Source organism: Drosophila gunungcola, chromosome 3R, assembly GCF_025200985.1.
Source record: "Drosophila gunungcola strain Sukarami chromosome 3R, Dgunungcola_SK_2, whole genome shotgun sequence".
NCBI lineage: Eukaryota > Metazoa > Arthropoda > Insecta > Diptera > Drosophilidae > Drosophila > Drosophila gunungcola.
Genome location: NC_069139.1, coordinates 7,773,985 through 7,801,166, shown reverse-complemented (window position 1 = coordinate 7,801,166; position 27,182 = coordinate 7,773,985). Strand labels below are relative to the sequence as shown.

At 40.2% G+C, this 27,182-nt stretch overlaps 8 protein-coding genes across 29 annotated transcripts in view; 4 read left to right on the top strand and 4 right to left on the bottom strand.

Annotated features, from left to right (window-relative positions):
- Nucleotides 1–3,479, top strand: part of LOC128252486 (tyrosine-protein phosphatase 99A) — a 116,096-nt gene extending 112,617 nt beyond the window's left edge. For 4 of the 7 annotated variants that reach the window (XM_052980243.1, XM_052980245.1, XM_052980249.1 and 1 more), the window contains 3 exons: nucleotides 55–610; nucleotides 767–1,035; nucleotides 1,343–3,479. In XM_052980243.1, the coding sequence (XP_052836203.1) occupies nucleotides 55–610; nucleotides 767–1,035; nucleotides 1,343–2,357 (1,840 nt within the window). In that variant the 3' untranslated portion in view covers nucleotides 2,358–3,479. The remainder of the gene's footprint in view (nucleotides 1–54; nucleotides 611–766; nucleotides 1,036–1,342) is intronic. The other 3 variants (XM_052980244.1, XM_052980247.1, XM_052980246.1) reach the window with 2 other exon arrangements.
- The window catches only part of LOC128252488 (uncharacterized), a 43,217-nt gene extending 35,988 nt beyond the window's left edge, over nucleotides 1–7,229 (bottom strand). The window contains exons 1-5 of one of the 3 annotated variants that reach the window (XM_052980250.1): nucleotides 6,276–7,229; nucleotides 5,583–6,215; nucleotides 5,196–5,525; nucleotides 5,026–5,137; nucleotides 3,591–4,193 (exon numbers count right to left, since the gene is read on the bottom strand). In XM_052980250.1, the coding sequence (XP_052836210.1) occupies nucleotides 5,027–5,137; nucleotides 5,196–5,525; nucleotides 5,583–6,215; nucleotides 6,276–7,145 (1,944 nt within the window). In that variant the 5' untranslated portion in view covers nucleotides 7,146–7,229 and the 3' untranslated portion in view covers nucleotides 3,591–4,193; nucleotide 5,026. Of the gene's footprint in view, nucleotides 1–3,590; nucleotides 4,194–5,025; nucleotides 5,138–5,195; nucleotides 5,526–5,582; nucleotides 6,216–6,275 lie in introns of those variants that run through there. The other 2 variants (XM_052980251.1, XM_052980252.1) reach the window with 2 other exon arrangements.
- A 499-nt stretch (nucleotides 7,230–7,728) lies between these two features.
- Nucleotides 7,729–8,849, top strand: LOC128266502 (tRNA-uridine aminocarboxypropyltransferase 1). Its single transcript, XM_053003073.1, has one exon. It carries the CDS (start codon nucleotides 7,817–7,819, stop codon nucleotides 8,792–8,794), a length of 978 nt encoding a protein of 325 aa, XP_052859033.1. The 5' UTR covers nucleotides 7,729–7,816; the 3' UTR covers nucleotides 8,795–8,849.
- Nucleotides 8,790–9,373, bottom strand: LOC128266503 (signal peptidase complex subunit 1). Its single transcript, XM_053003074.1, has 3 exons — nucleotides 9,233–9,373; nucleotides 9,032–9,178; nucleotides 8,790–8,974 (listed from the first exon to the last, which is right to left on the bottom strand). Exons 1-3 carry the CDS (start codon nucleotides 9,254–9,256, stop codon nucleotides 8,852–8,854), a joined length of 294 nt encoding a protein of 97 aa, XP_052859034.1. The 5' UTR covers nucleotides 9,257–9,373; the 3' UTR covers nucleotides 8,790–8,851.
- A 583-nt stretch (nucleotides 9,374–9,956) lies between these two features.
- Nucleotides 9,957–12,781, bottom strand: LOC128266426 (uncharacterized). 7 transcript variants are annotated; one of them, XM_053002931.1, is made up of 4 exons: nucleotides 12,715–12,781; nucleotides 11,238–11,595; nucleotides 10,620–10,687; nucleotides 9,957–10,558 (listed from the first exon to the last, which is right to left on the bottom strand). In XM_053002931.1, exons 2-4 carry the CDS (start codon nucleotides 11,561–11,563, stop codon nucleotides 10,197–10,199), a joined length of 756 nt encoding a protein of 251 aa, XP_052858891.1. In that variant the 5' UTR covers nucleotides 11,564–11,595; nucleotides 12,715–12,781; the 3' UTR covers nucleotides 9,957–10,196. The 7 variants fall into 7 exon arrangements, with proteins under 7 accessions (XP_052858891.1, XP_052858888.1, XP_052858892.1 ...); XM_053002928.1 differs by having other exon boundaries at nucleotides 12,641–12,780; XM_053002932.1 differs by having other exon boundaries at nucleotides 12,684–12,780.
- A 1,123-nt stretch (nucleotides 12,782–13,904) lies between these two features.
- On the top strand, nucleotides 13,905–18,916 carry LOC128252897 (F-box/LRR-repeat protein fbxl-1). Of its 5 annotated transcripts, XM_052981100.1 has the most exons (8): nucleotides 13,956–14,045; nucleotides 14,174–14,378; nucleotides 14,874–15,136; nucleotides 16,940–17,264; nucleotides 17,327–17,945; nucleotides 18,007–18,174; nucleotides 18,244–18,447; nucleotides 18,507–18,916. In XM_052981100.1, the coding sequence occupies exons 3-8, from the start codon at nucleotides 15,053–15,055 to the stop codon at nucleotides 18,640–18,642; spliced, it is 1,536 nt and encodes a 511-aa protein (XP_052837060.1). In that variant the 5' UTR covers nucleotides 13,956–14,045; nucleotides 14,174–14,378; nucleotides 14,874–15,052; the 3' UTR covers nucleotides 18,643–18,916. The 5 variants fall into 5 exon arrangements, with proteins under 5 accessions (XP_052837079.1, XP_052837060.1, XP_052837051.1 ...); XM_052981119.1 differs by lacking the exon at nucleotides 14,174–14,378 and having other exon boundaries at nucleotides 13,905–14,045; nucleotides 14,919–15,136; XM_052981091.1 differs by lacking the exon at nucleotides 14,174–14,378 and having other exon boundaries at nucleotides 13,960–14,045.
- LOC128252887 (protein TRC8 homolog) lies at nucleotides 18,855–25,100 on the bottom strand. Of its 2 annotated transcripts, none has more exons than XM_052981060.1 (7): nucleotides 24,048–25,100; nucleotides 22,701–23,271; nucleotides 21,973–22,513; nucleotides 21,180–21,354; nucleotides 20,775–20,971; nucleotides 20,501–20,701; nucleotides 18,855–19,938 (listed from the first exon to the last, which is right to left on the bottom strand). In XM_052981060.1, the coding sequence occupies exons 1-7, from the start codon at nucleotides 24,481–24,483 to the stop codon at nucleotides 19,600–19,602; spliced, it is 2,460 nt and encodes an 819-aa protein (XP_052837020.1). In that variant the 5' UTR covers nucleotides 24,484–25,100; the 3' UTR covers nucleotides 18,855–19,599. The 2 variants fall into 2 exon arrangements, with proteins under 2 accessions (XP_052837020.1, XP_052837029.1); XM_052981069.1 differs by having other exon boundaries at nucleotides 20,775–20,956.
- A 482-nt stretch (nucleotides 25,101–25,582) lies between these two features.
- LOC128262404 (uncharacterized) lies at nucleotides 25,583–26,813 on the top strand. Of its 3 annotated transcripts, none has more exons than XM_052996654.1 (3): nucleotides 25,583–25,841; nucleotides 25,898–26,076; nucleotides 26,129–26,813. In XM_052996654.1, the coding sequence occupies exons 1-3, from the start codon at nucleotides 25,786–25,788 to the stop codon at nucleotides 26,668–26,670; spliced, it is 777 nt and encodes a 258-aa protein (XP_052852614.1). In that variant the 5' UTR covers nucleotides 25,583–25,785; the 3' UTR covers nucleotides 26,671–26,813. The 3 variants fall into 3 exon arrangements, with proteins under 3 accessions (XP_052852614.1, XP_052852623.1, XP_052852606.1); XM_052996663.1 differs by having other exon boundaries at nucleotides 25,894–26,076; XM_052996646.1 differs by having other exon boundaries at nucleotides 25,583–26,076.
- The last annotated feature ends 369 nt before the right edge of the window (nucleotides 26,814–27,182 follow it).

Below are 27,182 nucleotides of genomic sequence, written 5' to 3'. Positions count from 1 at the left end.
AGCCTTAGGCCTTGATACCCTACTATATCTTATCAATATTCTCCCCATTTTTAGCGCTGGCGTTGGTCGCACTGGCACCTACATCGTTCTGGATGCGATGCTGAAGCAAATCCAGCAGAAATCGATTGTGAATGTCTTCGGCTTCCTGCGTCACATTCGAGCCCAGAGGAACTTCCTGGTCCAGACCGAGGAGCAGTACATATTCCTGCACGATGCTCTGGTCGAGGCCATTGCCTCGGGGGAGACAAATCTGATGGCCGAGCAGGTCGAGGAGCTTAAGAACTGCACTCCCTACTTGGAGCAGCAGTACAAGAACATCATCCAGTTCCAGCCGAAGGACATTCACATTGCATCCGCCATGAAGCAGGTGAACTCGATCAAGAACCGCGGAGCCATCTTCCCCATCGAGGGCAGTCGGGTGCACTTGACACCCAAGCCGGGCGAGGATGGTAGCGATTACATCAACGCCTCGTGGCTTCACGGCTTCCGGAGACTAAGGGACTTCATCGTCACCCAACATCCCATGGCGCACACGATAAAGGACTTCTGGCAGATGGTCTGGGACCACAATGCACAGACAGTCGTGCTGCTCTCATCCTTGGATGACATAGTAAGTATCTGGAAAGGGCTCGAAATATCTCAATTGGTTTAAGGGTTTTTGAACCGTTTATTATACTGCATATATTCATAAAAGAAACACTTTTCTATCAGTTTTTCTACATGTTTTTCTTCTGAAAAATGTAACTAATTTATGTTTTCCTTCCAGAACTTTGCCCAGTTTTGGCCGGATGAGGCCACGCCCATCGAGAGCGATCACTATCGCGTCAAGTATCTAAACAAGACCAACAAAAGCGACTATGTGAGCCGCGACTTTGTTATCCAGTCGATACAGGACGACTACGAGCTGACGGTCAAAATGCTGCACTGTCCCAGTTGGCCGGAGATGTCCAATCCCAACAGCATCTACGACTTTATCGTGGATGTGCACGAGCGCTGCAATGACTACCGCAATGGTCCAATTGTCATTGTGGATAGGTAAGCAACAAAAGAGGTTTTTTGGAAAATTTAGACAAAGATAGTGTGAACCTTTTTTGAAACTATAAAACTGTGGGTTATTTTTAATTGCCTACGAAATTTTATATAGCAAAAAGAAAAATTCTGAGCTCCTAGATACCTTTTCTTCTGGGATCAAGAACTATTGAGTGTGTTCTGCACTACTACCAATAGCTTAGAATATTTAACTTGAATGAATAAATGAAAGAATGAAGTTCCATTGAAATAGTTTTAGTTAAGGCTTTTATAATTGATTTTTTCTAATATAATTTACCAATTCGCTTTATAGATATGGTGGCGCCCAGGCGTGCACCTTCTGTGCGATCTCATCGCTGGCCATCGAGATGGAGTACTGCAGCACAGCCAACGTGTACCAGTATGCGAAGCTGTACCACAACAAGCGACCCGGGGTGTGGACCTCCAGCGAGGACATTCGCGTCATCTACAATATACTTTCATTTTTGCCTGGCAATTTGAACCTGCTGAAGCGCACGGCGCTTCGGACTGAATTCGAGGATGTGACAACGGCCACGCCGGATCTCTATAGCAAAATATGCAGCAATGGTAATGTTCCACAGCATGTCATACTGCAGCAGCAGCAGCTGCACATGCTGCAGTTGCAGCAGCAGCACCTAGAGACACAGCAGCAGCAGCTACAACAGCAGCAGCAGCAGCAACAACAACAACAGACAGCACTCCATGAGACAGTCAGCACACCAACAACCGATACTAATCCAAGCCTCTTGCCCATTCTGTCATTGTTACCGCCCACAGTCGCTCCAATGTCCTTCAACTCATCCACACCAACACCACCACCACAACCAAGTTCTCCAACACCATCCCCACAAGCCATCCAAATGCCATCGCCATCCGACCTGTCCTACCAGATCTCACCCACAGTCGCCAATGCAACATCTCCGGCAACACCAGCAACTGTAACTGCAACTGCAACACCAACGACTCCAACGACACCAACTACAGTCCTACCCATAACACCAACAATACCACTCGCATCCCCGAACAGTTTAACCCTTACTAATGCCAATTTCCATACTGTTACTAATAACGCTGCTGATCTGATGGAACACCAACAACAACAAATGCTGGCCTTGATGCAACAACAAACGCAACTTCAACAACAATACAACACGCATCAACATCACAACAATGTTGGTGATTTACTGATGAACAATGCGGATAATTCACCAACCACTTCACCAACGATCATCAACAATAATAATAACAACAACAACGTCACAAATGCAGCAGCGACAGATGCTCAAAACTTAGATATTGTAGGCTAAACTAAAGATAAATTTACAGAGAGAAATTAAATCATTTTATAAATGTTTAAATATAAATATTTAAATTTAAACACCGTACATTTACGTATACATAGCGATGTATTTATTAACGTTTAAGTCGTTTAAGTGAGAACAAAGCGTCTAGCGCCTTGTCCATAAATTATTCAGTTGCCGTGTAAGCTCATGTTTTATTTTAATTTATTCCCTCAGTTGTTCTATTTAATTCTATCTAAATTATTTAGTCTTTCCCTAAGTTTTTTATAACGTATGCATAAGTTTTTAATATTCATACTTTACCTACATTTAGTCACAAGGGAAAAGAAAAAGTCAAAAACCGCAGTAAAGAACAAAAATAATCGCAAATCTAAAAGTGGAAACGTAGCAAAATGCACAAATTGAACAAGTAGAATTAAATAAAAAAAAACATATTTGTCTAATCATTTATATACGCTGGAGTACATATAAATAACGTTAATGCAGGTTAATTCTGCACACACTTGTGCCATGATTTTTTAAGCTCCTACAAACTCCTATTAAATAATAATTATTAGTTGAATTACCGAGTTAACTTAGTAACTGATTGAGCACTTTTTGCATTTCGAATCGATTCAGTGTCCGTCCTAGTATCTGTTATTGTTTTTTGTCTGCTTTTAAATTTGTTCCACTTTAATGCACTAAAAACAAAAAAATCAAACTCAAGAAAAACTTAGCTACAAATTAATTGCGAATTTAGTAGGCAGAGAAGCGAATTATTGTCAAATATTCCGAGTTACCGAGCACTTTACACGGAGCACATCACCGCCACTTTCACCACCACACATCACTGTAAATCCCAAAGTAAAATAACTAAATCACAAAATTTCAGCACCAAGCACAAGAGCATCACGAAAAAAAAATGTAAATAAAAGCGTAGGCCAGAAAACCAGACTCTTCATTCTGAAGAAGCTGAAAAATACTGTAAAAAAAAAGCTTAGGCAAGAAAAACCTAAGACTCATCATTCTGAACAAGCTAAGACTATTGTAAAAACTAAAATAAGTCTAAAAGTAATCGCAAGCAAAGTATTATTAAAATATACAATTCATGTGAAAAGTGAGATAAAAAGAAAATCCCAATGAAAAACCGATGTTTACGTTTTGTTTTTCTCTTATCGATGCACAGGGTGTTTCCATATTAAGCAGACGCCGATAAACGGCGTAATATTAATCTGTACAGTTCTTAAAATTAGCCTCGGATGTGGATAAAAATTAAAATTAAAGTTAGCACTCTGAATTGCCATAGCTTTGCCTGTGTGTGAAGTTAGCTAAGGAGATGTATAGTTTGGAATTGTCCAGATTTAGTCAGATATATATAGCGCAAATAATTTAGTGAATATTTTTACATTTTATATGTAAAATATAAATGAAAAAAAAAAAACATTAACGATAAACAAACATGTTTTAAAGACTGGTTTTTTGTACACTTTAACTTGAATAAGCATGTATACTGATTATGTAATCGAACGAATGTCAAAGGTCCTTCAGTTTCCTCTTAGATTTATCCCGTGTCCACCCAATCGAATGTAGTCAGACTACTTGAGCATATAGACGGTAGATGGGTTTGATTGGGTTGCGAGCACCCTTCAATCTTGATCGTATCAAAGCGAGAGCATTTCAATCCAATCCAATCATTTGACAGCTGATACCAAATAGGCGGCTCTACATATTAACCAACTAATGACCAATTTTTGTGAGATTTTGTTTCTTAGGCACTAACCCGACTTAGGCTAAGACTACTTATACGCTAGAAAGGCTTGTAAATTCTCATACTGACACCGGCAATGGTAACAAATGCTTCATCTGTAATATAAACAACAAGAATCATATTATTTCTATAAAATATTGAGAAAAACTATGCATTTTAACTGTTAAACACATAAATAGTAGCATGTACGATGAAACTATAGGTGGATATTTCTATACATTATGTACATAATGTTGTAAGTGTGATTTGCGTCACAGCCAAAGAAAAGCTTAATCAACAGCATTGCAAAGGAGCAATGATTACACAGAGTTCTACAGAAATCCCCCAATTCAAAACTGCACACACTTTTCGAGCAAATGGAAACCTTTCCACGACTAAACTACCTTCACACATTAACTAAAGTAAATGAAAATGATACAAAACAACAGATACAACAGATTATCTACTTGACGGTGTTATGCAATTTATAAATGTGATGAATGTCAAAGTTAAGCGTAAACAATTAAAAAGAAAATACAGAAAATATTAAAAAAAAAAAGGAATATTAAAAAAAATTCGTAAGAAAGAGCTGAATGTAGCGAGAACTTAAGTAAGCATGCCCACGATTTTAGAGCTAAGCAAATAGATGAAGTAAAATATCCCAGAGGCAGACCATAGATTTTAAAGAACAAAGGATTTGCCCCTTTGCAGACCCAGAAAGTAGGGACTTTCCCGCAGCTTGTAGAGGCCATTGAAGCAAGAGGATCCGGTATCAAAGTCGGACAAAGTCTCGCGGTAAACAAAATTAATGATATATAAAGATATGTATGTATATGTATGTACACCTAAGCTACTCGTAAGCCAATGAAAAGTTGAAATGGACTAAAGATAAATGGAACAGACAAAATTGAAAGCGTCAAAATAAAGAACATCAAATTGCAAAATTACCCTAGCTGGGCGCTCGTGTCTCTACAGTGAACTCCACGTGCATCAGCCCGAAATGGCTGCGGGGTAGCACATCGGGGGTCCAGGTCAACAGAACTCCGTTGCCGGATTGGTTCTTTAAAGAGGTGGGTATTATCATTATACAATTGTAGGCATTTTAGGTATCAACTCACCTTTGGCGGCGTTTCGAAGATGATCTTAACCATATAGAGCTTGAGTCTGGCGTAGACAACACGCTTCTTAGCCTGACCCGGAACATGCGGCTCAATTGCTGGACGCACATAGGGCACAAAATGACCTTCTGCGTGCCGCTCGAAGGCGCGTTCCAAGTGCAGTTCAATATTTGAGGTACTAAAGATGCGTTTTACGGTGTGCGAAGACGAAAAATGCCAAGTGTACCTATTGAGTCCTTTATATTTGCCCGATTCTATCACAGTGAACTTGTCTAAGGGTCGTCGTTTCAGTCCCGCACTGAAACTCTTACAGAAGTGCGAAAAAGTTTCCTGTAAAATTTGATTTAAGAGATTAAGTTGTAGTTTTGTGGGTAAATAATAGCTTACCTTGTGCACATGGAAGTTTTGTTGAACTAAACGTATTGTTAGACCAGCATTGGGAGTTTCTAATGGCTCGAGTCCTTCGTTTAGAAGCTCTATTACATGATCCAGCCATGCTACGTAGGACAATGCCGGTTGAACTGAAGCATCCAAGCACAGATTGTCTATAACTGGAGTTACTTTAGCTGAATTGTTGACTATCAAGTCCCTTTTGGCTGGCAAGGGAGGCTGCTTTCGAGACTTGACTTCCGTCACAATCTCTGAGACCTTGACGGGTGCCTTTTTAACCATCGATATAGTGGCCAATTCAATGGGCAGTTGATCGGTGACCACTGCGGGAGTGCCCTCCGCAAAAATGGGCGGAGCAGCGAGGATATTATACGGCTCACTGATCAGCGGCAATTCAATGTCCTCGCTGCAAATGTCAATGTGATCCGTGGGCTGAAACTGATCCATCAGTTCGATATTGCAGTCGGTTAGCTCAATGGGCTCTGCATAGACATCGCAATTGGACAAGAGCTGCGAATCGTTCGCATAATGGATGAAGGCATCGTTGGTATTTGATGTGTTGTGACTAGAGGTTGATGCCTGCATGTTGTCCAGATTGAAGACGCCATCGGTGAGATCCGGTAAAGGAAGCTGAGGGTGCATACCACAGATGAATGTTAAGAGGAATTTAAGAAGTGGGTAGTTACTCACATCCAGCTGATCCCCGAAGACGAGTATGTCCACCTGGGAATCGAAATCATCCTCCATGCACATACTGAGTCGCAAATCCTCGGTTTCCAGTTCTCCCAGTGGAGTTTCCAGCTGCGAGGGCATCCAAAAGTTCTGCAAACCACTGGTGAAGTTGCCATAAACCCGTTTTCCCTGCGGCGAGCTTAGGATTCCCGCCAAAACGAGCAGCAGATGGTCGCAGATCTCATCCTGCATCACCAGAGAGTTATCCGGTTCCACTATGATCTTAAGTTTCCTGCAGGCACAGGCGTAGCTGCCCTTCTTCTTGGACGGACCATTGGCCAGCACGGTGACATGAAGACGAGCAGCTGGAAAGGATTCAGACCTATCGCATTTCACAGCGAATGTGGTGTGATTCAAGCGCTGGACTCCGGGAAGATACTCCTTTTCCTCGGCATATTTGTAGATATGCCATAGATGCTGCTTCTGCTCCTGACTTATATTAAGGTTCCACAGAACCTCTCGGGACACCCGGTAGACCTGGGCCTTCGGGTACTCTGTGCCCAGCTCTCTACAAGCCTTAACATGGACACAGTCCAAGGATTCCCCCGCTGCCTTGTTGCAGGACTCCACGTAGCACTCGGCTTTGCTGGACACCACAGCAGCATCTGGTTGCAGGGACAGAGTGACATCCTGTATGACAACAAAGTTCCGGGGCTGTTGCTCCTTTTCCTTGGCCCTCAAGGAGTAGACAGTGGAACCTGGCCGCAAAGAAACCAACTGGACGGCGTCAAGGACATTTCTGCGCTGCGGACAATCGGAATTCCGGCAGAACTGAGCGCGATTTCCGTTCACGGTCCCACAGTGTGCACACTTTCGAACGCCACGCATAGTTTTTTGGCATTTCCTTAACCGAAAAACATCTGTTTATATATTTTCTGCAAAATTTGCCGGCTTTTGTTTTGTTTGGAACAGTGTGACCGTCGGTGGAGTGCTAAAACTTACCGCCGAGCAAAGTAATCGATTAATTAAGGGCTGGGCTATGATGTTTTGAGGTTGATTAACTATTTGTAACGGTTTTTTGGAAAACTTTACATTACAAATTTTATTAAAAAAATGAAATGAAAATCATATTGATGCTTTTATTTTTCTTAGTAAGACAACATTTTATTCTAAATGATTATTATTCAGTGATTGTCTTGCCTTCGCTTTTAAATTTACACTTTTCTGTTAAAAGGAAAAGTTCATTTTGAGATATGTGATTGTTTTTCTGCTTCTGGCACTGCTATATGCAAATACATCTTATAATTTGAAGTTCCAAGCCAGTCTGTTTCGCTGAAGAATATGCATTTTACTTAAAGCTATTTTTACACAACGTATTTTTAACATACATCTTACATGATTTTTACTTCGCAATTGGGATATTCCAGCGCACATGTTTTTTGTGCAGTCGCCATCCCTGGCTAGCCTCAGCTGATTGTTATCGATAACTTTATTGGCCATTTCCACAACAAAATAGTTTTTCCTATTGTTTTGAATATTTAAAAGGATCTTTGCGGAAAATGTCGCATCCTTTGGAGCCGCAGCAGCGCACCCGCAAATATCCCTTTGTAAATATGCGGATTTCGGATCACACAATACTGGATTCCATTGAGGGCCGCCACAATTGCAAATTGTGCAATCGTTCACGCAAGTTCTTCTGCTACAGTTGCTATATACCGGTGGGAGAATTGGAGGAAGTCCTGCCACGCATTGCGTTACCACTCAAAATAGACATAATCAAGCACAAGAAGGAAATAGACGGCAAAAGTACGGCTGTGCATGCGGCTGTTTTGGCGCCGGAACACGTGAGGATTCACACCTATCCAGATATACCCGATTATCGGGAGGAACCCGGAGTGGTTCTAATATTTCCCAGTGCCACTGCCCTGACGGTTCCTCAGCTCTTCGAGCGCAATGTCCAGCTGCAGATAGGAGATAACTATGGCCTGCCAAAGGGTCACCACATGGGAACCATGCTGCGGAGAAGAATGGATGAGGTCGAGGTGCAGGAGCCCCATTCGAAAGATCAGGAATCGCCGAAGAAAAAATGGAATCTGGAGAACCTGCCCATTCGCAGAGCTGTCTTCATAGACAGCACGTGGAACCAGAGTCGCGGAATATACGCAGACGAGAGGATTCGCAACCTAAGAACCGTAGTCCTACAGAATAGATTATCACAGTTTTGGCGCCATCAGCGGGGAAGTCCACGTTGGTATCTGGCCACGATCGAAGCTGTTCACCAGTTCCTCCTCGAAGTGCACATAAATGCCTGGGGATTGAACTCTTCGTACAGAGGACTGGACAATCTTGAGATTACCGAAGGCTTCCATCAACTGGCAGCACCTTTAAAGATTGAAACTCACATGGAGGATATAGATAGGATGTCTCCCTACAATGGACAATATGACAATCTTCTGTTCTTTTTCGCCAATATGTATGATCTCATTCACAAGTACTATGACCATAACGATCTAATATCCTATCGACGTCCGATTTAGTTTTCTATGTATATATTATATTGGATAGTGAGAAATACACATTACTGTTGGCTAAGACTATTTCTTCTTCTTTTTGCCCTCATCACCGGACTCGGAACTGGAGGATTTGGCATCCGTGTCGATGGGTTTTTGCCATTTCAGAGCATTACGGCGATACAAGGGCCAGGGTGGAATGGTGATCTAAAACCAGTTTATCGGGTGTTATAAATGAAGACGTTAAAACGACGAGAAACTTACCAAGGAGGAGAGCACGAATCCGACTCCAAGGATATAGACAGTTTGCGAAAATTGCTGCACAAATGCTCCGTAGATCAAGCCGATTACTCCAAAAAATGTTATGATAAAGCGAGACCAACGCTCAGCTTTTCCCTGGCCAGCAAAGTCCTGCGATTAAAAGGTTACCTAAATATCTAAGGAATCAGGATTAACACGACGTACCATATGTGTCTGTATGTCCAGCATTTTGTTTGAGGTTTTTCCTTTAAATCAGCTAGTTTTCACGTAAACAATTCCTGTGCGGCACGTCAGCATATAAACAGTATGACCGTGTGTATAAAAAATACCTAAGTAAGGCTATTCAAAATATACTAGAATACCGTTACTGTACCTAGCTAGGTAATTTCGTAGGTACACTTTTAAAGGGCTTCTTTTCCTTTCAAATTAAATGGAGACGTTTACTACAAAATCCATTGTTAGTTTTGTTGTATTTAATACGACTTATGACCCAACAATTTTTTAACAACTTATTTTGCTTAAAAAAATGTATTGATATTTTGAATATTCTGCTAACAAATTTTTCGTGATTAAATCCGAATAAATACAAAGCCTGAAATAATTATTCATAAATACGTGTATTTTTTAGGGATGAATTGAATGACGTTAATGGCACCCTTATTTGCGTAGTCCTTATCTAAAGGTAAGGTACACATCCGTTTTAAATCTATGTTTTTAAAAATTCTAAATATAACCGAAAACTAAAAGTTGATTAAAATTTGTGGAAAATTTTAATTAAAAAGTATAATTTTTAGATATTCAATAGGGGTAAAATTAATTTTGAGATGTGGGTACATTTTCTAACAATTAAAATCCAAACTGTCCTATAGTCGTCGTGATAACTAAAGTATTGTAATTTGTTGGTCCGTTATCAAATAAAAAACGAGAATTAAGAATTATATCGTGATTTAATTAATCGTTCGTTGTTCATACATTTTTTTGTACAATGTGTTTTGATGGCGGTTTGAACCGTGGACGTAATTGTGTGATTACTAATAAATAAGTGGCGCTTCGTAAGGCTACGATTAAATATAAGGCGAATGTGCGTGTGGGGAATTTCTTAATGTATGCATTCCAATTGAATGTGGGCAGGATTTTCCAGCTTCTGTTAATCCAATGCCTGGCATAATCAAACTCTAGCGGCTTTTGTGCGTCGCAGGTTGAAGATATTAATCACACAAATGAGCAACCAGGCGAACAGAGCTATCCAGGCAAAAACCAGAGTGAAATATAGGCATGCCGCGGTGTTAATACGTCCATAACGCCTTCTTTCGTAGGATACACTCTCCACCAAATAGTCCATAAAATCGAAGACAGCAGCACAGGACAATCGTCCTTTGATCACGGGCACTATGTTGCCCACGCCCTGGATTTCCTTCAAAAGCGATTCCCTGTACTGTTTGCAGGTCACCTCGAAACCGTCCGTAAATATGGCAGAGTAAATCAGTTGGTATATGGCCATGATAACTGAGATTACGGTGGCAGGGAGCCCTAAAATTATAATATGATATTAGGAATTATATCGAACAACCTTTAATCTTGACAAACTCACAATAGTAAGGAGATAGGCCATCGGGAGTTAGTTCAGACTCGGTGGTCACCACCATCATGTCTCCAGAACTATTGGAAACAAATGAGAAAAAACGTATTATTAATTAAATTGATTTCAATCAATAATGTCTATAATGTATAATACATATATATATATATATAGTTACTTAGCCATCATTCATTTAAACCGAAACGGAACTCAGCAAAACTCAAAACCCAAAGGTCATAATGTCTTAATTTATATCAATGTTAAATTCAATTAAAAATGTCTATTAGGTTTGATTCATAGTAATTAAGCAATCATTTTTGTAATATAATAATTAAAACGGATCTCAGCTAAGCTGTTATTAAAATAAATATTATCATAAAGCACACGATTATTTCTTTTAACAACATTTCCTTCCTTAGCTAAGTTGTCTTAAGACATTTTTTGTTAAAAATTTCGCCGGTTTTAAATTGTTTTATTGGGGCCTGGCACATATTGCTGCGTTACTCATCCGCAGAGTGGTCATCATTAGCATAAGGCCAAACCAGACGCCCCATGTTGGCGAGCAAACAAATGTGGCAAGCCGATTAACCCACTTGACCCCAGACACCCGATCGGAATTAGAAGTCTCACCGCTGCCGGATGGTGGCTGTGCCGGACTTGGGCTTGCCACGCCCGATGCACATCCGATATCCATGATAGATGCCCAGCACCACGGCGAAGATCAGCGGCAGCAGGAGTCCATAGGTGGCGTAGTGGCAATAGGCGATGTTCCCGCCCTCGAAGCTGTTGTAGGTGCTCCTGCTGTGGAGCACACATCCGCAATTGGTGTCCGGACAGGCATTCAGGACGTACCGCCAGTGCGTCCAGGCCACCGCCGATGTGATGCAGCAGATTAGCGAGGACACGATCGCCAAAGGATACAGAAAGGATAATGCTCGCTCCGCTGCGTATGACATCTTGGCAACTAGATTATCGGTTGGTTTAGTGCCTGAAAAAAATAAGCAATATTAATTATTTTTTAATAGACAGCCATAACTAACTAGGGTCAATCTTTCAGTAGTTTAAACTTTATTCAAATCAGTATACAATTTAAAACGATCTAAAAATTTTAAAAAATTAATTGCTATCAAGCGTAACCTTTTTTTAAACATATTAAAACTTATGTCAAGCAACACAAATATGGAACAACATGTATAAATCTTTAAGATCTCTGTGGTCTTGTGCGGTAGGCAGTCAATTGGGTTAGACCTAATTAATTGGGCACTTTTGGAGCACTCTAATTCCGCATAATTGTAACTACACCTAATTTGTTTACTGCAATTGCTTAAGGGGAATTCGTGGGTGGTCAGAAACTCGCTTTGCATTTCCTTTAAGGGGGAAGAACATTTCATTATTTATTATTATTTCAGACAGCGAATAAATGCATTAAAATCGTACATTTTTAAAATCTTTCTAATTCTTTTAGAAGGGGATTCTAATTTTTTCTTAAAGGGTGAAGAACATTTTATTATTTATTTATTTGTTTGTTCAAAACAATGTTATATAAAAAACCACACATATTCAAAACTTTATAATCCAAAAACAAGAAAAGATTTTGTATATTTACCAAACTAATATATATTATTAAGATTTTTTTATAATAACTGCTTTGAAATGATAACACTTTTGACATGTGATCACCCTTAACAACATAAAACTGAAGGTTGATGGGCTTACAACGCAGTCAATCGTACATAATATATCTTTACATTATTTTAAGATGCGACAATATGTTATTTTGTATGGATTCTTGCTTAAAGCATTTGTTTTGAATAAAAAGTTTACAACTTCGATAGTTTTTACAACAACTCTTTGGGCGTCTCTCTTCAAAACACACACACATCCACAAAACTGCTTGCAACGCGCACTGTACCAAATATAAACAAACTTTGTTATTTCATTTGGTATTATCGATTTCCTGCTGGCCAGCTAACTTTCGTTTAGCAAAAGCTGATTATTGTTTATAAAGTTGACTTTTATATTACAGTTCTTACAGAATTAACAAATAAACAACATAACTCCACTGCTGACACATACACGCACACAGGCGCACTGCAGGCACACCTACGTTTATCGATATCACTGCGAGAGGTAATAAGAGAGCAGCGCAGAGAGAGAGACAACTGAACGGTTGAGAGGCAAGCAAACGAATGAAAAAAAAACGTTGTTATGGCAATGGTTTCTGATCAGAACAGGGCTGCCATTGTAAAAAAAATGAAAATACAGTCTGGTAACGCCTGTTCGTTTGAATTTAAATTTGTTTTCAGTTAACTGCGATTAGAATTATTATTTTATGTGTCTTTAAAGTGACCCTTGATAGTTTTCTTCTTTTGTATGCAAATTAAATAATCGATTAGTGAATTTTTAAAAAAAAAATATATATTTTTTTTGTTATTTCTTATGCACTAGTTTACACAATTGTTCTTAGTACCGAATTTAATTTTCACTGCTTGCGATATTCAAGTTGTCGACCGATCAATTCGGATTCAAAAACGGACTCCTGACTTTGGTTCAATAATCCATAATCAAACCTCGGCTTAAGAGATTGATCTCAAAAATCTGATTAAGAGAATTATCCAAAAGAGTCGGAAAATAGGATGATGAAATTTGTCAATTAAATTTGAAATTGAAATTTTGCAGAATTGAAATTCTGCCGGAAATCGATGTTTATTTTAGCGGACTTGGGGCTCCCTTTTTGGGGCTCTGGTGATTACAATATCGGCTTGGATGTTTACAGAATCCGTTTGGAGGCTTTGTTTAAAGAATGGAAAAAAGCTCTTGGCTCAAAGTTGTTTATAAATTGGACAAGGGCCCCTTAGTAATGTGTCATATAACTTGCACGCAGATTTTTAAAACTTCAAAGCTCACTACTTATAGTAATTTTATTTTTTTTATAGTTATAAATGTTTTGATTTTTATCACAGAAATCGTGCATAATGGCAAATGGATTGAAAGATTTCTGGAGAAATAAAATGTTATCAAATCATAATCTATAAAATTGTAATGTTTTCGTTCCTTTTGAGTATTTGACTGTGCTAACCAATTAATTAAGCACGCTAATTTGGATGTAAAAAAAATTGATATTACTATATTTGTTTCCTAATGATCGGGATGTGATCCTCTGTTGGCCGGGCGCCATGGGAAAAACATATGCATGCCATGTCTGCCGACTGCGCCAAATGACGCCTGCACTCGCTCTTTGTACAGAGATCGTCCCCCAATAACCCCTCCATTTCCACCCATATAATACGAGCAACTAGCCGAGTGGATTTTGGCATAAACCATTTTCCGCGGACGCCTGGTTTTCTCAGTTGCCAGAGAGTTGTGGAGCCGTCAAGTACGCGGAAAATTACGCCAATTGCGGAAGATTTTCGCCGGATTCTTGCCACCAATTTGCCAGTAATTTGCCATTGAAGAAGTGAAAGCTTGAGTGCAATTTGCCAAGTATTTCGAACACCCAACATTGTTCTGTGAAAGTTACGAAATTGCATTTCCTTTTAATTTATTTTTTTTTGGTGATTTTCAAGCGTTGCAACCTCACAAATTTGCGACCAGATCCATACGAGTACGACTAAAAATAACCTAGGCAAAGGGTGAACAGAATTTTGATGTGTACTCGCAAATCAAAAGATCACAACAACGATGTTCACTAAATTTTGCATAATTTGCCTGTGCTATTGTTGTAAATCGGCTATTTTAATTTACTGACTGCAATTCGAGGCAAGGCAACAAGTAATTAATTAATTACTTTTGTTCTCGTGTTCATTTATTTGTAGAGTGTCTAACAAATTTTGTTAAATCAATTAATCAAATGGGTAATTATGTGCTTTTTGTGTCGCTTTTAACCACATTTTATACTTAACTAATTAAGGAATGGCTTGTGGCTTGATTTATGCATGAAGCTCTTTTACATAAAGTTTATATAAATATTTTTATCTGGATGTAACTCTAATTTACAAAACCAGAATCATTGCCTACACAAAAAAATGGTTTTCAAAAATGGTTTGATTTTAATATTTGCTGGATGTCTTTTAAGGTGTAACCTTTGCCAAATTATTAATGTTAACAATCGGTAAAATATCATTTTTGGTAGTTCGTAAAATTTAAAACAAATTTTCCAATCTTGTAAAAAATTTGAAAATTTGCTTAAAAACAGGCAAACACTGTGACTAATCAGAAAAGCCCCTTAGAATTTTGCTTATTTTGTGATTGTTGTGCTCCTCATAGACGTCGTCTGCAAAATACAATCACTAAGACACAATTCGGCGCCAGCGTGTATATTTCCCCTAGATAGAAGCATAATTACACGGATCCAGAGAAACTATATATTATACAACAGCACACACAGACCATTTCCCGGCTGATCCGATCCAAAAGTTAGCCAGTGCCAGTGCCCAGTGCCCACGATGGATAATTGGAATGTTTTGGCAGCGCAAACCTCTTCGCAGGCCATCGGACTTCACGATTCTGGGACGGTGAAGACGCGACTGGTAAGTACTTTGTCTATGTACCGATCTATGTACCTATAGTAAACAAAACAAACCCAGCCGACCGATCTGCATGTATATAGAAATCTTGGCAACAAACAACATGCGTTTATACATTTTATTTGCACTGAGAAATAAGTGGTACGGCTTTTCGAAGGAAAATTATCATCAGAAAAAAAAAGGCTTAAGGAATATTTTTCATTTCGGTTATCATAGCAACTATTCACTGTAAGAAATAAATCATTCTGAATTTCGAAACATAAAATTCTTAAATCATTTTTCAAAATCTATCACACCTTTTAAATCAATTTAATTTAATCAATCTTTTTAAAAATGCTAAAAGTTTTTTACTCTTTAAGAAATAAATTAATTGCACTGATTGCTATTATAAAGCTTTAAACTTTCTAGACTTGCAACGAATTCCGATATAATAACAGCATAAAATAAAATGGAACCGTATATTCTACAAAATATTTAAGAACTTTAAAGTAAAGGATCATAGTACATAGTTTACGATAGTTTTTATAACATTTTAAGAGTGAGGTATACAATAACATACAACACTCATACTTTAGTAAACTTTAAAAAAGAATCGATTTAAAAAAAAACGCAGCTTTAACTATTGATAAGCTTTAGAGGGCAATAACACTCGATTTGATGATGAGGTGATATTTCTTTTCGTGCACCACCGGGTGGGTGGCTTGGGTGGTGGTTCGGTGGTTCTGGGAGAGTGCGTGAGTGGTGCGGGTCCCATGAACAAACAGCTGATGCATCCGAGACAGATCTGCCACTGCTCTCGTTACTAGCGCTCGTCTATAAATAGTGGCCTGGTTCTCTTGAGTCTATTGCCTGGCGGTTCTTTTGGAGATTCCGATGGCGACGTCGATGGGATGCCCACTCGCAGTAGCGCGAAAGTAGCTCAGACCGACGGATATTCAGCTGGCAGGCCCGACCACGCGTAGTTTATCTCGGTTCCTACCTATATTTTTTATATAAGCAAGTGCTTTCGAATCAATACTATATACCATATACCGTATACCATATACCATACAGCCGAGTGGCCTGAGACATGGACATTTCCACGGACATCTGGGGTCAGCTGGCCGTCGAGGCTTCGCAGGTTTACCTGTCCGATGGCACAGTTCGCAGTCCCTTCGCCGATACGGTACAGCGAGTTTTCAATATTACTTTGAGTCCCCACTCAGCACCTTACCAAAAAAAAAAAAGCTAGGAGAGAATATCCCTCTGAGAAAAAGAGAAACCCAAAAAATACACTCAAACTGAAAACATATAAAAACCAGATGGATATGTGAGCAACTATATCGAACATGAGAATAAAAGCATTTGGTGGAAAGTGTTCTTTAACTTCTTATTCAAATAAATAATCTAATCAAATAAATAAATAATCCTAAAATCAAGTGTCCATTCTTCCTTGACTTTTTTGTTTTACAAAACAAATTTAAAATCAATATCAAAACTAATTACTAGGATTTTTATCTAAAAAGTAAATTTTCTTTTAAATAAAGCCAGCTAAAATTGGAATAATTGTTCAAAGTACTACCTAATATTCTCTATTTGGGTTGTTTATTTCTAAAATAAGGAAAAAGAAAAGTTTATCAAAATAAATTTTTACAACAAGTGAACATCACTTATTATTAATATTTATTAATTTAAATCTAATAATTGTGGTATAATTCGCTCAAATTAAAAAAAAAATGGGATTATTATTTTTTTTTATTTACCAAAATAGATATATGGTTTTAATTTGATTTCTGTGTATCTAAAATATTTCTTCACAACCCGTAGACCATCGAGAAGCTGCCCGACAAGGTGCTGCTGCACATCTTCTCGTATCTGTCGCACCGCGAGATCTGTCGTCTGGCCCGGATTTGTCGACGGTGGCGCCAGATTGCCTACGACACGCGTCTCTGGAAGAATGTTTCCCTGCGGCCGGAGGTGTCTGGACTGCATGTGGGCTCCCTGGAGATGCTGCTGCAGCTAATCTCGGTGAGATTTGGTCCCACGCTCCGGTACATCGAACTACCCATCGAGCTGATCACGCACACGGTGCTCCACGAACTGTCTGCCAAGTGTCCCAATCTCACCCACATGCTGCTGGATTTCTCCACAGGTTGGTTCACCATTTAATTGTTAATAAATTTTTTTATTTAATTAACTACTGGTATTCATTAGCCATGCAGCTGCATGATTTCAGCGAGATGCAGGCCTTTCCCACCAAACTGCGGTACATGTGCGTCTGCCTGTCCGAAGTGATCTTCATGGAGGGCTTCATGCGCAAGATCTACAACTTCATCAACGGACTGGAGGTGCTCCACTTGATAGGCACCTACGAGAAGTGCGAGGAGGAGGAGGAGGAGATCTACGAGGTCATCAATGTGCACAAACTCAAGTCGGCCACGCCCAATTTGCGGGTGATCAATCTGTATGGCATCAACTTCATCGACGACTCCCACATCGATGCCTTCAGCTCCAACTGCATCCAGCTGGAGTGTCTGGCCGTTAACTTCTGCAACAAGGTCACCGGTTCCACTCTGAAGACCCTCATCCAGCGATCGAAGCGCCTGACTTGCCTGCTGATGAACGGCACCAGCCTGAAGTCCGAGTTCGTGATGCAGGCCGAGTGGGACAAGTGCGCTCTGCAAGAGCTGGACATCACGGCCACGGATCTTTCGCCCGAGTGCCTGGTGGACATGCTGACCAGGATACCCAGCTTAAAGTTCCTATCTGCCGGGCAAATCAATGGTTTTAATGACAGCGTTCTGAAGCAATGGATGGAGTCTGGAACTACCAGGTGGGCTAAAACTCATACTTATAATTACATTTATAATACTGTGAAAATCATTACCCTTTAGATCGCTTATTTCCCTGGATCTGGACTCCTCAGACAACATCACGGATGAGGGTCTCCTTAAGTTTGTCCAGCGGCAGGGTCACCAGCTAAGTGCCTGTTGCCTCTCCGGGATGCCGCATATCACAGATCAATTGTGGATGAGCATTCTTCCATTGCTGGGCAACTGCAAGTAAGATAAGATATTCAATATATATATAATATTATAACTTTAATGTTTTATATAAAATTACCACGAAAGGATCATTGTGATGGGCACTGCTGAGAAACTGGGAGTCAACATCCATGTGGACCAGCTGATGGACACCATCGCCTCCAATTGCGGCAACTTGGAGCGCCTGGAGTTGCGCTGGGATCCGGATAACCTGCGATTCTCGGACAAAAGCCAGAAGGCCATCGATATACTGCGTGTCAAATGCCTCAAGTTACGCTGCATGGTTCTCAGGTGAGTTTGGGTTGATTTTTAATTTTGAATACCTTTTTGTAACACTATTTTGTCCACAGCGATGGTCGCTATTATGAGACGGTTAAGGCCAATTTCGAACGTGCCGATCGTATCACTGTGGTCCGTACTACCACCTGTTGCCGCGTGTCTCCATATCATCTGCTCCGCAACTACAATGATTTGATTTTCAACTGAAGAACAAATGTTGCCGCGTTCATTCAGTGCGTTTCAAAGCTAAATGACACAAAAAAAGGCTAAGAAAATGGGTATATTCCGGTATATCATAAACTAGCTCTGAAACGCACTGTAGTTCATGTTAATATTATTGTTTACCGATGTCTGAAACACCCATATATCTAGTCAAAAGTCAACACAATTGTTTCTGTGTGTTTTCTCTTACATTAGACTGTTTTTTGATGTTTTCTGTATTTTCCGCTTCTTTCGTTTAATTACATTAAATCTAAATAAACGTACATAGGTAATTTAAATAAAAAAACAAAACAAGGATTTCTCTTATTCAAGTTATTTTTACATTACAAAATTATACAACGCAATTTCTCGTTTTGCTCTCATTTTTTATCTATTCTGATTTCGTGTTATGTTTTTAACTAGATTTACTTGGTAACTTGATTAAATCATTTTCAGACTTCACCACATAAAATGTTTATCGTTTTTGTGTTTTACTTATCCGCCGATGGTTTTTTTTTTACACTGTTTTTATCCGCTGCAAACTTAGGGCTACATTTTTTTGTGTGTGTTTCAACATTTTTGGATCAACTTTTACCGTAAACTTAACGTACATACATAGATCTCTGGTTCAATTATCGTCTCATTATCGTTCAGCGCGCTATTATATGCATGGTATATAATTTAATTAAGCATGGCTGCGTGTGTGTTGTATATATATACGTAAATGTCTGTGCCTATGAGGATCGAAGGTGTGTGTGTGTGGGTGTGTTTTGTGTGTTAGGGGGTGTGTCCTCGTGTGGTAGGGTCAGATTGCTCTTGAAAGGAATAGATTCGCATTTTTTTTTACATAAGTACACTAACACACAGAACATTTCCAAGTGGTAAGATATAGAAGATAAACAAGGTACGCCGAGCGCTCCCGTTCCGTTCCGTTCCGCTCCGATCAGATCAGATCAGATCCGTTTACTGCTGGTCCTGGGACATCCGGAACATGTGCGTCGTATTGCTGGCCGCCGCCGTGGCCACAGCGGCAGCCGAAGTGGCCGTCGGCGGCGGAGGTTGGGCGGATGCTGTCATGAAGCTGCTGTCGCTGCTCCCACTGGCGCTGATTCGCTGGCTGGCACTGCTGGCCACGTTGGCCAAAGATCTCGCCTCGCCAACAGCCGCTGCCGAGTCCACAATGGCCGCAGCTGCCTCCGCTCCGATCATCGCTGCCGCATTGGACGAGGTGGTGGCCGCCTCTGGCATCTCGTTTGGAACACGCTCTGGGGTGCGTCGCGGCGCACCAGCGTTGTTTCCGTCCTAAAATATAAAAGGTAAACATTTATCAATATATGTACAAGTTTCATACTTCACAATAATAGGTGCAAACGCTTTGATATTGACATGTTTTAATTTTTCTCCCTGATCTCAAGCTGTCTTAAGCACATTGTCAAAATCTAAAAGGTTGCCGAAAACCGCATATTTATTATAAATTTGAAATATTTTAACTTTATATAAGGTCTCTGTCAACGCCTGTTGCTTTGGAAAACATTTTTAGAATTTCAAACATGTTAAAAGAAGTATTAATGTAATTATTGATTTCCAGACCTTCTAAAAATAATATAACAAATTAATAATATTTAATAAATTGTGAACAATAATAAATATTTAACAAATTGATTGACGCTACTTTAATAGGATTTTAAGGTTTATTGTAATAACTGGTTAATTGTAGGTTAAGGGCTTGATTTAAATAAAAAAGAATGCTAATTTGACAACGGATATTAGTTTCTTAAAAGGGAATTCTCTTGTAGCTTGGCTATGAACGTTCTAATATACACTTCTAATATAACTAAAAGAAACCCCTTCGTGTTGTACTCACGTCTCGCGGGTAAATACGAAGTGGCTGTTCGGCCTGGACAGCCGCCGCTGGCTCCGCTTCCTGTGCGTTCTCCTCCGCCTTGTCCGTGTACATCATGATCTCATGGCACAGGGGACAACGGTCCTGGACATACAGCCACTTGCGCAGGCAGACGCCATGGAAGAAGTGACGACACCGCGTGATCTTGGCCGAGTACATTTCCTGAATTAAATAAGTTAAAGAAAAACATAGGGGGTAAGTATATAAAAATCTGAAAAAAAAGACAAACACCCACCTGATAGCAAATGGCGCACACATCGTCGAATGCCTGCAGTTGGGCAGGAGTTGCCTCTGGCAGGGCAGAGATCTTGTGGACCGCCGAACGCCGCTTCATGAATACCGACCATCCCGCCCGGGCCTCGCACCAGATGTTGAAGTAGGCATGGATGCACATCATTATCGCTCTGATGGCGCCGCCTGTAGCATTTTGGGCTATCAAGTTATAGTTATCGGTACACCAAATCAACCAAATAAAAATATTACATGCACACACAGAACAGAAAAGCTGGACACGGAACGATGAGGATTCGAGGTTCGATACCCGGATCCGATGAACAAATAGGCCAATCGATTGCGGCAATGGGTTTGCCTACTCATGTGTTAATGTAACCAGGACGAGGGACGCTGAACACCAACTTACCCGATTCGAAGATCAGGATCCAAGCACCGTTGATAAACAGCAGGATTCCGAAGCAGAATTCCACCGAGTTGCCGAAGGCACGCACATAGTACAGGTAGTCGTCCAGCTTCTCCCAGAAGAACTGGCGCCGGGCGTCCAGCAGAAAGAGTGTGTAGGTGGCCAGTGAAACGAGCACCTGGGGGAGAATATGTAATTAGTTATGTGTAGCAGGACTTTAAACTACCTTCAATAATAAGAACACTATTGTTAAAGTTTTATAGGTAAGAGACTAGATTGACGTGGCTAAATGGACTCTGTTGTTGATGCAGATCAAGAATATGTGTAGCAATTTATTGCTTATAATGCACTGAAATTATAAAAACCTCTGAATATATATAACATTCAGCTACGGCTAGCTAAGGGCAAACATTGGGCTGATTTTGCAAAAATGAACGTAGTGCGTAGTTTTTTTTACTAATCAAGTAATGGTAACATAATAATATTTAATTAAAAGATTACGTACTAATCTATTTATATTTAATAAGTAGATTAGCTCCCGATTGGCTGATTAAACTTCTAAGAACAAATATGTATATATTAATTATTAAATTAATGGCCGGCAATCGACGTCATTGAGGTAACTTTTTTAAGTCTAAGGTAAATCTTTAATATTTAAATAAATCTATATAACTTCTTAAATTGGATTGATGTGTTAATAAAATCCACTGTATTTGTGGAACCTTTTTCCTGATTTGGTTTTCGCATTTAAACCCAATTGTTATTTTTCTTGAAATCATAAAAATAAGATACGCACCTTTACGATCACCTCGACGGAGAAGGCGGTAACCGCCAGCAGCCAGGTGGAGATGGATCGCTGTGACCAGAGGTAGTAGAGCAGGGAGACGGGCATCACCACAAGGAAGGCGCAGACGGTGAGGGCGCGCACGTGTCGTTTCCGCGAGGGATTCCGTGCCGCACTCAGCGACATCAAAATGGGCGAGACGATGTTGTGCAGGAAGTGCAGGAGAGCGGTCATCAGCAGGCAGAGATTGCGACACAGCCTAATGAAGCGTTTGTCCGGCGACAGGGAGGTCAAGCCCGTCTGCAGGGCCAAAATGTAGAAAAGCACTGCTGAGACAGTGCCCAGCGACTTCTCCTCGTCGTTGTCGTAGGTGAGCAGGTACCACTGGAAGCCGCGTCCGATGTAGTGGCAGATCATCGAGATGACGCCCGTCATTCCCAAAACCGCAGTCAGGGTTTCACAGCCATCGACGAGGAGCTTTTGTGTAGCCGGCATCAGTTCCAGTGGCTCCTCGGACTCCGTCGTGGCCAAAGCGTAGCCGCCTTGAATGATCCTATAACATTTGAAATTTTATTAGTTTATTAAGTCCTTGTCACAGAGGTACTGGTTTCTCAGGCCATTAATGACTAACTCGAAAACAAGGTGATTAGTGGCCATGTTCCACTGACACATTAGCGCTCTAAGTGCAAAAATTAGAATGTGCCATGTGCATAATTAACATAAATTATAGAAATATATACCTGATGGTCCAAAAAACCCGCAGCACATTGGGCACATTCAGGCGCTGCCATTCGTTTTCGATGAGCGCCGACAGTCCAAAGTTGGACACAAAGTTCATGGCATACTGATACCCATTGTAGACCGTTCGACTGGCCTCCATGGCGCTGTGCAACAGCGTGATCTTGGTGAGGATGATGGGCGTGAATGCGGCCACAACGGGCAGGTGTTGCACCACTTTCGGCGGCAGTGGAAGCATGGCCACCAGGATTGGACTAGCGAAGATGATGGGCATTGATTTCTGGAGCAGCTCCAGTCTTGGGCCCAGGTGGATGTAGGCGAACAGCATGCCCATGAACCACTGGGCCATCAAATGCGGCGCCAGTGACATGACCACCCCGCCCGAATCCAGTAATCTCGTGGTGTTCAGCGACATCAGGTCCTCCAGTATGCTGGGACTCCTCTCCATCAGCGCCAGGGCACTCACGTTGGACCAGTAGGACAGGAAGGTGAGGCCGAGCGAGGTGAGGAACATGTACACCATCACCAGGTGACGGGTCCACAGCATGAAGATGCAAGCGGCGGACAGGAAACCTGCAACAAAACGATAATATTGAGTCAAGCATTTACGTTTTAGTGCTGTTCAAAGTACGCCCGATAAGCGGCCCTTGGAATTTTAGATGGTTTCGTCAGCAGGTCGAAAACAGTGAACTTTAAGCAATTTCATTGACTGTGTTTACGTTTTGGGCTGTAATCAAAATAAAGCTTGCATTTTGTGATATGTTAAAGCTTACAATCATTAACATTTCATGCCTTCTTTTTAGGTAATATTAAATTACTATCCGCTTGGCACTCGTTTTTAATTAAATATTTCATTCTATTTTGCGAAAATTATAATTCAGAGTGATATTATTTATTGAGTTAAATGATAATTATTTTTCTCCCTATCTATAATTTAATTTATTTTAATCACATAATTCGCTAAAACAAAACAATTTCTTAGTGACTAGTGGTTAAGTAAAAAGGGTGTGGGTAATAATGATTTGGCTAAAACAAGGAAAATGTTTTTGCCCTGATATACAGGTGTGGTCAAAAGTATTTACACAATTAATAGTCCAAAAATATGTTAATATATCACTGACATTCTCTTGGTACACAAAGTTAATCGTATTACCCTAATAAAAAAACATATATTGGATTGCAGCGTGTCTTTTAATAATATGACGTGTATGTTACTGACCATGGTTATATTATTGGAACCCAAAACTGTATCTTTGGTTAATGCACCTTAAGAAACAAGAGCCCGGTTTCTTATAATAGTATTCCAAGTGCCCTAGGTAAGGGAAAGTGTACCATTTGAGATGACTTACCGAACAGGCAGATGACGAACTTGACCGTGGTGATGCTGAGCACATCCGCCAGCGTTTCGTCGTGAGACAGTTCGTCCATCAGCGAGTTGAATCCGGAGCTGAGCATGCCGTGCGATTGCGCCGATCTGGAGGCATTTTCGATGGTCTGTTCCAGGGCAGATTGAGCGGCACCCACGGCGGCTGAGGTCATTGGCGGGATGCTGTCTCCGCCGCCGAGACCAAAGAACTCCTTGATGCTGGCGAAGGGATCTTGGTTGGACTCTGGTGGGGATTCCGTGGGCGGGCTTTCGATGGCGGGTATTTCTCCGGGACTCTTTTCCGGATAGAGTCGCGTTGGCAGGCCCATTCCGATCTTCAGGATCTCATCGATGACCATCACCGGCGGCACGCGCATCATCACGTCCACCAAACCCAGAACCTTTGTCCTCACGGACATGGTTGTTGTTCGTTTTGTTTTCTTGCTTTGTTTTGGCGGTATTTACCCAAAACTATAGTCTATATGGGCTATAGTTTGCTGATCCCTCGTGACTCGGCAGTAATCGTACACCAATCAAGCTCCAATCTGCATTTGTTGTGGCCTTCGTCTTGGATTTCGCAAAAAAAAAAAGGGGGAATGACGATTGTGGGTTTGTGTGGGTGAGAGCTCTAGCTGAGTGCGTGCTAGCAGGTGCAAAATTCTCGTTTGTAGTCCTAAAATCCTAGTGTTAAAAGGTAGTTCTCGGCAGGTGGTGGTTGGGGGGAAATCCCTTTTGAATTTTCCTTAAATTTTACACTTTTTTCACAATTGGTTTTGTGTTTCTCCTCCTCCTTCTTCTTCGACCCAGCTATCGATAGTCCCCGTCCCCGCCTATCGGTGTGGCCCAGTATTGGCCAACGTCTTCTCGCACTGCTATCGATAGACCGAACCAGCTGTTTGTTTGGCGCCCAGCCTGTTTCATTTCAAATTCGGCTTGCATTCAGCGGGTTTTTGTGAGTGTCGGGTGGGAGTACTGGAAATTTAAATTAAAAGATTTAAACAATTACTTTGGAAAGGGTCTGGCATAGCCTTCTGTTTGATAAGTAGTTTTAAGTAGTTGCTACCATGTTTTGTTCTCATGATCATAAAAGTGTGAAACAAAAGTGAACTCAATAAACTCTATTGATTATGGAAACCCACGAATTTTTCGCTTGAATACTTCTGTGAAGTCCCTGAATAATTATTTAATTTTTTATGGGGTTTAAAATTCTTTTTTTTTTAATTAAAGCTTGGATTAAAATTAATTTAGGTGAGAAAATGTATCTCTCATATTTTATATCTGTGTAGAAGTAGTGTTGCCCTAACAAAGAAATACGATAGGAAACATTTGCAAATGAGTTTTGTATAATGATAGTGATCACCCTTAAGAGAGTTTAAATTAGCCTGTGGCGAAAAAATGCTTTAAATGCTCTAGTATATGCACCTCATCTGATTAGATTACAAAACTGTTATCAATCGCTAAAACTTATATCTACAACTGCAGAGAACCTTAGCAGTTGTTTCTATAAATTGTAACCAATTGGTCATGAGCTTGGGGCTGCAGATTTGCAAATATGAGCGCCACAACAATATTAAAGCTGAACCATTATTGTTTGTACGAGACATTTCGACAGATCAAAGCTAATTGCGAGTTGAACAGACGTTCTCCTGAGAAATATTGGGATCTGATTAATTTCTTTATCAGCTGTGAGAGATTCGTCAACGTTTTTAAAGAGTGGAACTATGACCTATACAAGGAGCTTCATATCGATTTTGCCTTTTTACAAGCGAAAAATATGGTAACAATCGATTTGGCCAGGGTATACGAATCACTAAAAAGCGTTTCCAAAGCTAGCAAAGAACTATATTGGAAATTGTATGTTAATGCGGTTAAGGAGAACAAACAAATGAATGGAATGAGCATAACTTTTAAACCATCCCGATACAACCCCGAACATTTGGATAGATTTGAGGTCCTGATAAATGCCATTAAAAACAAGATCAGTCTTCAAACACTCTTTATAGACGTTCCAGGTGAGTTGCTCTAAAAAGAGTTCATAAATTAAAGATAACTTCGATTTTACAGGGTATAGCCTTCAAAATGTGCCGCCGCTCGGCCTATTGAGAATAATCTATCTCAATGTTCGAATGAATGCAGAGGACTTGGTGCAGTTGGTCCGAGCAAATCGGTTTTTAAACTCTCTAACATTCGCCAATACCGAATTATATGGAAGTTTTGCGGATATTGTGCCATACTGTAAGCATCTGGAAGTTCTTGATTTGACTATGAAGCCCGGCATCGATGCCACAAAATATGCCCCTCAGGCAAATTTGCCTTTACTTGAGATATTAAGACTTAGAGGATACCATCAAAGCGGAACTCTGGTTAAGTTATTTCAAAATCTTAAGGGAAGGGGTATTCAGAGACTAGATATTCCGGACATTTTGCTCAGCAAACAGGAGGCGCAGGCGATGTTACAATTAAACACATTATCCCACATTTTAAATGGTTTTAGTGACAAACAGATCGTCGCTGATATGACACATCTCAAGAATCTAAAATTCGTCTATTTATATGCCCGGCGGGGTCAACTTGTTTTATTGGTTGAGTTGATGGGATTGGCATAAAAGTCTACAATAGAAATTAATATCAAGTATCGTCATTTAATGATCAGTATGTCGAATGAACTTGGGGAATTAAAAGTGTCATTTTACAATGATGGTGATGATGAACTAGTCGATGTGGATGTTGATGATTTCTATATGTTAGCGGACCAATGTCATCATTTAAAGAATTAATTTTTAATAAGAACATTTAATCGCAAATTCATCCGGCTGGATGGTATAATTAAATAAATGATTATTCATGTTAGTTTCGTTAATGTTTTGGTATTTTACTTCTTTTCTTTTTTCAATGGCAGAATAAAGACTTAAGGAGATAATTATTCTATTAATTATATAATCAATGATGTATACAGTTGAGGGGCCTTAATCTTTTAAAGCCCCTTATGTAGTTGCTTTTTGCGCAACTGTTTTAAAAAAATTCTAAAATAAATCTAAAAAAACTGCTTGAAATAAAAGCCAATATGCCGTTACATTCCAAAAATTTATTAAAAATATGATACTATAAAATGTAATTA

Coding starts and splice junctions, on each gene's coding strand:
- LOC128252887 (XM_052981060.1), bottom strand. CDS start 24,483: ATGTCCGTGAGGACAAAGGTTCTGGGTTTGGTGGACGTGATGATGCGC. Junction 22,514..22,700: donor CGGGTTTTTTGGACCATCAG/GTATATATTTCT, acceptor CAAATGTTATAG/GATCATTCAAGGCGGCTACG. Junction 20,702..20,774: donor TGTGCGCCATTTGCTATCAG/GTGGGTGTTTGT, acceptor TATTTAATTCAG/GAAATGTACTCGGCCAAGAT.
- LOC128266503 (XM_053003074.1), bottom strand. CDS start 9,256: ATGCTGGACATACAGACACATATG. Junction 9,179..9,232: donor TGGACATACAGACACATATG/GTACGTCGTGTT, acceptor TTTTAATCGCAG/GACTTTGCTGGCCAGGGAAA. Junction 8,975..9,031: donor GATTCGTGCTCTCCTCCTTG/GTAAGTTTCTCG, acceptor AACTGGTTTTAG/ATCACCATTCCACCCTGGCC.
- LOC128252897 (XM_052981082.1), top strand. CDS start 16,203: ATGGACATTTCCACGGACATCTGGGGTCAGCTGGCCGTCGAGGCTTCG. Junction 18,175..18,243: donor CCATTGCTGGGCAACTGCAA/GTAAGATAAGAT, acceptor TTACCACGAAAG/GATCATTGTGATGGGCACTG. Junction 18,448..18,506: donor TTACGCTGCATGGTTCTCAG/GTGAGTTTGGGT, acceptor TTTTGTCCACAG/CGATGGTCGCTATTATGAGA.
- LOC128262404 (XM_052996646.1), top strand. CDS start 25,617: ATGAGCGCCACAACAATATTAAAGCTGAACCATTATTGTTTGTACGAG. Junction 26,077..26,128: donor ACTCTTTATAGACGTTCCAG/GTGAGTTGCTCT, acceptor TCGATTTTACAG/GGTATAGCCTTCAAAATGTG.
- LOC128266426 (XM_053002931.1), bottom strand. CDS start 11,563: ATGTCATACGCAGCGGAGCGAGCATTATCCTTTCTGTATCCTTTGGCG. Junction 10,688..11,237: donor ACAGCCACCATCCGGCAGCG/GTGAGACTTCTA, acceptor TGTTTCCAATAG/TTCTGGAGACATGATGGTGG. Junction 10,559..10,619: donor TGGCCTATCTCCTTACTATT/GTGAGTTTGTCA, acceptor TTATAATTTTAG/GGCTCCCTGCCACCGTAATC.
- LOC128266502 (XM_053003073.1), top strand. CDS start 7,817: ATGTCGCATCCTTTGGAGCCGCAGCAGCGCACCCGCAAATATCCCTTT.